Source organism: Dendroctonus ponderosae, unplaced genomic scaffold (assembly GCF_020466585.1).
Source record: "Dendroctonus ponderosae isolate FM_Combo_2020 unplaced genomic scaffold, Dpon_F_20191213v2 Dpon_F_20191213_1, whole genome shotgun sequence".
NCBI lineage: Eukaryota > Metazoa > Arthropoda > Insecta > Coleoptera > Curculionidae > Dendroctonus > Dendroctonus ponderosae.
The window spans coordinates 10,194,277-10,205,616 of record NW_026017110.1 but is presented as its reverse complement, the minus strand read 5'-3'; the positions used below and the strand labels follow the sequence as shown (position 1 = coordinate 10,205,616).

The window sequence follows — 11,340 nt, the reverse complement described above, 5'->3', positions numbered from 1 at the left end:
ACAGACATTAATTTTATTATAAAAAATCGAAAGTACTAGTTCCTACACTTAAATCTATTAAACTATAAATAACTACTGTCCATCTTTTTCAACTCTCTTTATACGCAGTGTTTTCTACGCATTCAAACTCATCTAATTCAATTTACTCGCCTTTAAATAAAGTACTGAAATTTCATGACTGAGTTACTAACATCTATTATTACTATCATCTTACCTGAAAATCCGTATATTCCTGAAAATAGCAAAGTAACAGCATCGTACCGTTTGGCCGGAACGGGTCTTCGGTGTCTTAACTCGTTTGCGACGCTAATGGGCAGTACTGAGTAGAGAAGCCTACAATAAAACGTTGATATTAAGCTGTTAAATAGCCAATTTTTTACCGGCAATATTATTCTATAATAATAATCGAGATCAAGGAAGAACGGGTTTAGCAAAGAACGATCCGTTAGAATTTATAAGAAACAATATGGTTTTTAATCCCGCGTTAAGAGTTCGCTGACCAATAATTTCCAGATAATGAGAAATATCGCGTTACGGGTGATATCATAACAAATATGATTTACCGATGATAATATAATAGGTATGAAATTTTAAGAAATTTCAACAAAAAAGCTGTTACGCTTTGAACGTAGTAATGTATAGGACACAAAAAATTCGAGCCCGATTAAGTCCTCACTGAAGGTTAAAATTGAAAATCTTTCACACACAGTAAACTCGGAAATGCTTAGCACAGATCCAAGCCCTTGCTTTGCAGTAAATTAGGTTTCAGTGAACAGAAAAAGATATTAGACATTATAACTGTTTTCGATTTGAAGTCGTTTTTTCTTTATAAGATTTATTGACCAATACACCTTGTTGGTGAGCTGATGTGAGCTGAAACGTATTGGATTTTGGAAAGCACTTTTCAAACATTTTCTTCGAAATAACTTGAATAATTAATTCCCTCTGAAATGCCAAGTTTGCCGTAGTTTCTTGGCCAATGAACTAGGGACACTTATTAAGCACCCATTGAAAATAATACTTTCTTCACACATCGTAATGAAATTGTGATGCAATATTTGCACTGAATGATAATAATTAAAAGTTACCAACGAAACGTTCTCCTCTTCAAGCCATTATGAAAGGGAAGTCAACGACTTTTAACTCTTGAATTAATGACTAATTAAATACTTCAAACATTCGTGTGTGGACAGCACATTGATTGCTTGAATATATGCATGATATACATGTGTTGAAACGGCAAATGGTTGATGAATATTCTTGGTATCAAATGCGCTTTAAGTTTAACTTAAGAATATATTCTTCTCATTCCGCGATTTTCCTCAAGAGATTACAGTAACGAAACTTTGTCCATAGCTGATACGGTAATAATTTTCCCAGTAATAAATCGAAGGCTAGTTGAACTGCCTCAAGCTACTTTTCAATGTACATGTATCAATGTATTAAGTTATGTACTGCATAGGACTAGTAGCCTTCGTAGGTAAAATAGTAGTACAAAATTCATAAACTGACGCTTATCTCATTCTTCAAAATTCGGTCATCCATGTGATCCAAGTTGTGTCCCATTTGATTAGATGCTGGGGTTTCATGTTAGATTAATGTTAACTGCATACATTCTTAAAAATCTTCTTGCCACCAGCTTCTAAGAAAATAGGACCAACATTGTTACTAGATGATGTAACTTAAATATTATGTTATGTGCAAATAACTGGAGATTAGTAGGGTTAACGAAAATATATTCCAGAATCAAATTAATCTAATTCTTACGTAGTAATAAGTAGATAAAGTAGAGATTAGCAGTATTGCCGATTCTGTGGAAAGGACACTCTTCTGTCCTAATCGTCACACTCATCCTTAGAGGCTTCAACTCCAAAATTGGGAAAAGAACAAGCGGAAAACATGTGGGAGACTATGGCCTCGAGTCAAGAAACGAGAGAGGAGACGGAATGTTACAGTTCTGCCACGAAAATGACATGATAATTTCAAACACATTTTATGAGCTTTACAAACAGAGACCCTACACATCCCCTCTACACAATAGTCACAATACAGTTAGGAATCAGATATCTAACGTTACAGAAACTCTATAAGATCAGTTCAGGCTTATTCGGGAGCAGATGGCCCTGATACCGCGTGTATTCATTAAATTAAAAAAACCTTCACAAAAAATAAAAACAGATCAAATAGATACCAGCTGCTTACAAGATTCCGAAATCAAAGAAGATCTGAAATGACATATAAATGATAACTTACGACTGCTTTCTTCACAGACACAGTACACGCATGCAGAAGACAAGTGGCAAGGTTTAAAAGAGGCCATAATAAAACCTGCTCAGAGTAGTGATGATCAAATCAAGACCAATACCAAGACCCAGACTTGCATGGCCTTGGTCGTGTTCTTGTATAGATAGTCTTGGTGTCTGGCAAATCAACTGCAGTCTTGATCTTGCATGTTAAGTCTTGGTCTTAGTCTTGGTCTTGCAGCAAGACTCTTGCAAGTCTTGCTTTTATATGAGCCGTAAAATTAGACGAAATTAATTTAATATCAACAATAATAGTAGTTAAATTAAAAGAAATTAATGATCAACACGAAACACTAAAAAAGACTCTCAGACTATTTGCTATTTTAATAAGTTTAATTGTTTTGTAATTAAAAATTGTTGACCGGTACTATTTCATTGTCACTTAAGACCCAGAAGATTTTCATCCAGAGAAATTGAACATATTTTCATTTAGTGTAATTTACATATTATAACAAAAGCACAACAATAATGAAATATCTACAGTAAGATGTAGCTACTTAAATATTTTGATGGGGCTTGCAGAGTTTTACTGATAGAAAACAAGCTCAATTATTAATAATGCACATAATTCGTCGCAAGGATTAAATTATATTACTGTTTACAGTAACTGTATGTAAGGACTCTGGTAAGGGCCATTGGAAAATTAATTATTACAGTGTAGATTGTAAACTGTTCATCCAAATTTATTTTCTGTTTTTCTTACTGCTTTTTAGAATCTGCATAATACAGACGTTAATTAATACAATTTGAAATTAAAATTTACCAAAAACTGGAGCAAAAATGAAAATAAATTTTCTACATCAAACAACATATAAATAATGTGATACAAATAATTGCAAGCTTTTCAAAATGTGGATAACCAAGAGCTTAAACAGAGTAACCAACACGCTCATTCATTGGACGAACGACATTAATAGGTACCTAAACTATTCGTGATTATTGCAATTGTAGTTTTCAAGTTACGGATAGCAGCCTATTTTGATAGACATCTTGTATAGTGTAAGATACTTCAATTGTACCTATTTCGTCATAGATGGGTATTGAGCAAAACCAATTCAACATTAGTAAATGATCAATAGATACTAAAGAAAGATGTATTAATATTAAGGAAATTATAACTAAATACTAGAAAATATCAACAAATATTCAGCTACAGTCAAAAAGGCTGCTCTATGAGACAAACCCAACTTGTACTTGGGAAAACAGACGAGCCCAATCGCTAATTATGTCGATCAATAAGCAATTTTTCGTAGGAAATATCCACAACTAACTAACTTTATTTTGCAAATATTTATATCACCTACCCCCGATTTAGACAATCTAAAAGAAAAGGAAAAACATCTAGAAGCAATCACATTTTAAGGACGAATTGTTTTATTGATGTGACACTTGTTCAGAACTTTGCTTTCTAATTTAAGGTTTTCGGTTAAGCTTTTAAAACGGTCCATTTTTGTTATTCATCATATTTAAGGGGTAACGAGACTCTTGCAAAACTCTTGGTCTTGCAGGATACGGTCTTGGTCTTGCAAACATAGTCTTGGTCTCCAACACTGCAAGACCAAGACCAGTGTCGTAGCAGTATCACTAGCCCAGAGTTTGCTTACCAGAGATATACAGAAAATGGGACAAGAGTGAATGCCAGAAAACATTTTGGGACATGCAAAGGCGAAGACATTGTAAGACAAATGCAGACAAAAGTTTAATGAAGTACACAAACAAATGAAAAACAAAATAAGGACAGCTAGATAACATTTTTATGAAAGAAAATGCAAGGAAATTGAAAAATTCCAACTAAAACATGACACTTTTAATCCACATGAAAAGATAAAGGAATTGGAAGGTATACATACACGGAAGCATCCGACTCCATTATGCATCGCAAACGGAGAAATAATAACCTATTTACAACAAAAGCTTATGACTTGGAAGAGTTATATTGTGTATAAGAATTGTTCTACGATGAATGAAAATAACATAATATAGATAGCGGACTAGGCGACGAAAGATCAGAAATAACTAAAGAAGAAATACTCTACACTATAAAAACAATGAAGAATGGTAAAACACCGGGTCCAGAAGGGCTTTCATCGAAACTTCTCAAACTTGTGGGCGGTGGTTCGCTGAATACTCTAGTCGACCTTTTTAACTGGATCTACAAAATATGAGAAATACGCAAGGAATGGCTCCTGTCAACTTTTATCACCATACCAAAAAAGGCAAACGCAAAACAGTGACGATCGCACAATAAGCCTAATGGGACACACATTAAAAGTATTCCTCAAAGTGATTCACACAAGAATTCACAGAAAACTAGATGTGTATATTGGCGATACTCAATTCGGATTTCGCAACGGACTTGGAACAAGAGAAGCACTATTTACACTTGATAGCATGTGCCAAATATGTCTAGATATGAACCAAAATATCTAAATGTGCTTCATTGACTATAACAAAGCGATCGATAAAGTACGTCACGGACATCTAATGAGACTGCTGATAGGAAAAAGCTTGCATGAAAGGGACATCAGGATTATTTCCATCATTTACTATAACCGAAAAACGAATATTCGAATAGAGCAGGAGACAACTGAGGAAATCGAGATTAAGAAAGGCTTAATACAGGGATGTATACTCTCACAAATTTTATTCAACCTATACTCAGAAGGCATCATAAACAGAGCCCTTTCGGAGCAAGAGATTGATATTAAAATAAATGGCATCCCAATAAAAACCTTAAGATATGCCGATGACACAGTTGTAATTGCAGAAACTCCAGAAGATCTTCAGATACTAATTAACAGAATAGTAGAATGCTGTGAAAAATGCGGATTATGATTTAACATCAGCAACCCAAAAATCTAAATCACCACTAAACTTTCCTGACATAACCGTACATAGCCAAAACATTTAACGTGTGAGAAAATATAATTACCTGAATAAATCAGGATCAGAGTGGAAAAAGCGAGAGCCACATTTACGAAAATAAAGAAGGTGTTCTGCGGAGGAGATCTAAGTATTAAGTTTAAAATTTGCCTAGTGAGATGTTACGTGCTGCCGGTTCTTTACTACGGAGTGGAAGTGTGGACATTGAAAAAGATCGATGCCACGAGCATAGAAGCATTTGAAGAATAGATAGAATTTTGAACAGAAATGTGGTTGTACTGTAGAATACTGAGAATATCGTGGACAGAGACATTGACAGATGTGGCGGTTTTGCAAAGAATACAGAAATAGAAAGAATTGATACAACTATTAAGAAACGCAAACTGCAAACTTGGGATATGTTATAATGGGAGATAAATACCAGTTACTGCAACTTATTATAAGGAGAAAAATAATCGACAAAATGTCCTTAGATAGGAAGAAGAAGGAATTCATGGTTGATGAACTTAAGAGAATGGTACAATTGCAACAACTGCCAACTGTTTAGATCTGCAGTATCACAAATACGCATAGCTTTGATGATGGCCAAACTTCGGAACGAAGACGGCACCTAAAGAAGGAGAAGAAGAACATATTCTAGAAAAATTGCAAACTCGACAGCATGGCAGATATCACTATGAAATAAGACATAGTCTCGAATTCCCAAATTGCATAATAACTGGATCTATTAAAGCGTCTGAATCCTTGATCTTTATGTTATGCTAATATCATAAATTATTTATGACATGCAATGAATACTATGAGTGCATTTTACAGTTCTACCTTTTCTGTGTTGATTTGGAACTTACATATATGTAACATAACAAAATCATAAACTAATATGTTTGTCTTGTATGCACCTGTAAAATTTGGAAACAAAACTTATTAACCAACTAATATTAACTAACCCATTTTAATGTTACATCAAGTAAAATCTTATAAGAAAGTTATTACGTAAATATCCCTGAAAAATTAATTAAGCGTTGCTGCAGGTTTTTATGGCTTAGGTGCGGTTACTTTAATTTCTGTCAATATTGATTTCGTATCCTTTCACCGAAAGGTTAATATTGGGTCATATTGGTGCTATTTGACATAACTGATAAACATGTAAAAATACTTGAATTATAAAAACTGATTTTACTGTATAGCACCAAAGACGTAAAACGAATATTTAAAATCTGAACACCCATTACATTCAAATTGCTTGGGATTGTTCAAATATCTGTTTATCTAAATACTGACTTTACTCTTCAATTATTAATGTGAAAACACGAAATCAGCATACAGAGTATAAGTATATAAATATTAATACCAGCTAATGATTTTTATACCAATTTTGCGGCTTGAGGTGCGGTTACCTTTCAAATCAATATTTAACCGTTTCCAATAAAAAATATTATGTAATGGCTCTTAAGTAATAATAATAATTTTATAACAGGTGTGTAGTATGTAGCAGTGTATGTATTGGTGTATTTTTCTTACTTTGTATTAAGTGTGTACATTGTTCTTCTGAAAGTGGAATATATATTTATTGTGAAATAATCAGAATCGTTTCGACAAATTTCAAGTTTGTGTTAGTAGCCAAACACTCCTGGCCTTCTCTATACAGACAACTTCTGAATATACCAGTTTAGTAATATTTTGTTCACATCTCCAAGAAAATGAAAATTTAAGTTCATGAACACAGTTGGTTAGTTAAATAATAGATACAGATTATATTTGAAAGCAAATATTTGTATTATCTATAAGTCGTGAGATTTTTAATTGGTATGAAACAATATTGCTTGAGGCCAAATCTTTTATTATTACATTAAACAATCTACAACTGAATATTTGTTTGAACTAATAGTTGTTGGTTTAGTTCTATGCACTGCGACACCGTTTAGATCTCTCACTTATTTTTGTTGTAAGGAATGTTTAACTATCTTATCATTACTTGATAATTGATGACTGTACCTATCCTAGTTTGGATTGTGTGGAAGCATTATATTAAATTTTAAATCATTTTCTGCGTTTTGCATTGTGACATTTTTTCCACTTTCTGAATGTGTTTAAATATTTATCCTACATGCACAACTGAGAAAATATTCTCGAAATATTAGGTTTGAAAATATATTCCCTTGACTAATAGATTAGGATTACGTCTTAATAGGGCATATTTAACCATTTATCTTTTAACCAACTGTAACAACTGTTTTATTAATGGTTATGCTTTTTACTGAAACGGAAGACAATTGTTCTAATGTAATAATTATGAATGATGAAAGCTTATCAAATACTTTCCCAACTGATTTCACTCAGTTAAATGCAAGATGGAAAACCTCTCTCTTCTGTATCTAATATTATCAGTCAAATTGTATCTGTATATCATGAATGTTGTTGTTTTTGATATATGTTTAAAAACATTTAATGAACATTTGATTTTTGACCGCATGTTAATTTTGTTTTCAAGTTGATTTTGTATCTTAGGTATTAATCTTAATATATTAATAACAAAAATGAGGGCAAAATTCCACAACATACTGTTGACGAGCAAATTATACATGTATCAAACCTTCTTTACATCAACGGCCATAAGTTATACAAAATTTCAATTATTTCTATTTTTTGATGACTCTTGGCTCTTGTGAAATTGATCCAAAACAACGGCAACAAAAAAGTTTTAAAATATTTTAGTTTGATGCTATTATAGCATGTTGTTATGATAAATTTGAGTTTCCCGGAAGCCCTTTAAAAACAATGCTATTTAAACCTTTTGCTGAACAGTTCACACTGCAGTCCCAAAATTTCAAAATTTGGCTATTTTGATAGTAACACAATAAAGGTCTACAGTGTGAAAGCCAATTGAAAACAGACAAAATCTTTATCAATCGTCTTGACTTCCTATTTCCTCATGTGAACATGATAACGAGCTCTTCAATACAAATATTTGTCGGTAGTAGTAGTAGTCTATTTTAAATTTGTTGGTTTAAATATTGCATATAGGGTGATTCAAAATTGGCGTCATTCCTCTGGAGGTGTTGCCTGGCGGTGTTTTAGGAGTACCGAAAAAATAGGAAAAAAATTAATTGTTATTAAAAATTGAGAAATTAAAAAAAAAACTATATTAGAAAGACGGCTACAATGTGTTTCTAGGTAATCTGCCTAATTAACATTACGTAAATACCAGTTGCTTCGTAATTATTAAAAACTCCGGTAACCATGGAGCTATACAGAAATTTTTCCAAATGTCAATTATTGTCCTCATAACCTCGAGTTATTAATTTGTTTACAAATTACAAATAAACATATACTTGAGTCCTTAACTCTAAACAAGTTAGTGCCTGTGTTATATACCTCATTATCCACTCTTCTCGAGCAGCTCCTCGTATTTGGCTAATTGACTCCTGCTCAATTTGTACCGGTGTTCAGTAAGCGATTGGTTTAATGTGCCCTTGTGCTCTATTTAACTTACATACGTTTTAGGAATTTAGCCCTTCCTCGGGATTTATTTGATGCCTAGAAATGTGTCAGTTGTTGTGCATACTCTGAGTGCCCCTGCAAGGCTCTGCTGAAACTAGGTCCAATACTTGTTCTTCTGTGTCTGGAACCCGAACATCTACTGTCGTCCACTATCTTCCTGGAGCAACTCTCCTCGCCCTTTGTTGGCGTGAGTCCTATCAACTTCTGCTATGTTACTGTGGCATTTCTTCAAGGAAGGCTCAAAGGAGCTTCAAAGTAAGTCACAGTTTGATAAATTCTTATTATCATTGACAAAGGCTATCTATCTGTAACTATCTGTTAATGACAAAAAATCATTATTGCCGCTTTGACCTTTTAACAAGAAATTATAGAAGAGAACTTTTTAATATGAAAAATTTTCGTAATTTGAAGCAAAGATCGTAATTTTTCTTTTTGAATGCTAATTATAGTATTCCAATATGCTACCAATTCAACATGGAGCAATATCAAAATAAGGCTTAATAACAAAGTTGAAATTCGATTTTCAACTGTTAATATCTTCTAGAAATTATCGAAAGTTTTCAATATTTTTCTCGTAATCTCCAAGTGAGCCCTATTACTCATTAAAAGGAATGACGCTAATTTTGGATCACCCTTCACAGTTCAATTTATAAAGAATTTTGATTTATAAGAAAACTATCTAAAAGACAATTTCATAGTCAAAAATATTGGGAGGGTATGGAAATGAAAAAATCAATTTTTTACAGCAGAAAAAAACAAAAAAACCGAACATTTTCGATTAATTTTCGGTAAGTGATTCGTTTTTGTTTTTTTTACAAAGATGCTGATACTGTATCGTTGGCCTGAATCTAGATTCGAATTTCGACAGTTCTGTACAATTTATCCATTCCAGTTATCTGCATTGCAGAACATCGAAAAGTTACATAATCATTTGTAAAAATCCACCTGCATCGACCTAAACATGCGTTTCAGCACGTGATAAAACCATCCAAACACTTCCGGTGTTAGCGCTACAAGTAGAAAGCATTATCTGATTTGAAATCACAGTAATTTCAGCGGCGCGCTTTTATAAAAAGCACCAAATTAGGAATCTTTTTATATTTCCTCTGAACCAACACGGTATACAAAACTGTACGCTATTATATGATAGTGGTTTTGACATAATGGTTCTGACTTTGTTATGCAGTAACAAGAACAATGTAAATAATTTATCTTCATTCGTTATTTGATTGTGAAATTGGAATTGACAATATCTCCCGGTTGTTGCTGTAGAAGCGCCGTAATTCTTCACTTCTTTTCGAAATAAATCAATTATCTTTCTCTCAAATTTTTCAGTTTTTAAACTCTATTATTTGATGTACTATGTATGCTATAAGTTGGAGATTTTCAGTCTGCGAGAGTCATTAGATCCCGTTAGTTTTCTAGCAGTTTAAGGCATATTTATTGCGCGGGCAAGTACAAGATTGAGTTACTTCGTATGGTCACATGTATTTTAATAGACCTGTAGTTGGTTAGTCAAATCCTATAGGAAAAACAAGATGAAAATGCCGAATGTTTTGAATAAACGTTAGGTGTGACTACCGAAAAGTATTAACTATGATAGCAATTCTCCATTAAATGAAATATTGAAATATGAAATTTAGCCCGATGGCAGTCGTGGCTGATTTACGAAAATGTACAACAATATTTGGAACCCCGTTTTTATTGGTTAACGCACTTACTGATCAGTTTTCTTTTTCTCGCTGTCCAGTTCTCGGTAAGTTTGTTGAAGTTTATCAGTGAGGATTTCCAGATTTCTAGTCAGCTTATAGTCTGCTTCAAATTGCTCTGACATTAATACCAGATCACGAGTAGCATCGTGCAAGGGAATATCACTGATGTATAATCCCCTCCTGAAATGAACATTAATGTGACATTTCAATACTAGATATATCAAGTGTTAAATGGAACCTAAAAATTAAAGGCAGCATCTAACCAAAACTAAAATATTAAATTAATTATGCGGTGTCTAATATCAAATAAACGTGGGGGTTGTAAAATACAATATGCATACTGCTGATGCTGAGCATGATTTTTGAAATCTTGATTTCAAAACAATATTGAACAGTGACTATAGCGGATAGTGCCAGAAGATGATTTGTTGTCTAAGTAGCCAATTTTAGAGTTAACGCTTCCTAGGCCACGGCGGCACCACGGGCTCGGAGGTCAAAGTTTCTCCCAACGAATGGCACTGGACCATGGCCATGGCCGGAGGTCATGATCAGATGGGCGGTTTCGCGATTCTGTCCATATAAAGCCGCAGGTCCAGACGGGGTAATTCCAAAAATGCTGCGGTCGGGCCTACATATCTTACTCCCGTTACTGGAAAAGATCTTCAGGGCCATCGTGGCGATGGGATATGTCCTTAACGATAGGCGGTCAGCGGAAGTGGTCTTTATACCGAAACCCGGTTAAAAAGGTATCAAGATTTTTCCCTGCATATTGTGTCTGGTTATGGGCGAGCTCCTATAGCGGTTAGAACTGAAGGGCTACGTCGCGCAAGTCCATGCGAAGGACGGCCTAGTCCTCGTTAAGCGGCAGTTTCTGGGCGTTTTCTGCGAGACAATGCAGGTTGCATGAGGAATAATAGAGAGATGCTGTACCGACGCCGGAT

General features: G+C 33.9%; 1 protein-coding gene across 1 annotated transcript in view; it reads right to left on the bottom strand.

The window, feature by feature from the left end:
• LOC109535494 (guanylate cyclase soluble subunit beta-1) overlaps positions 1-11,340 on the bottom strand; it is a 43,481-nt gene that overhangs the window by 18,805 nt on the left and 13,336 nt on the right. Inside the window, exons 9-10 of the mRNA XM_048670566.1 lie at positions 10,409-10,579; positions 215-333 (exon numbers count right to left, since the gene is read on the bottom strand). Of these exons, the coding sequence (XP_048526523.1) occupies positions 215-333; positions 10,409-10,579 (290 nt within the window). The remainder of the gene's footprint in view (positions 1-214; positions 334-10,408; positions 10,580-11,340) is intronic.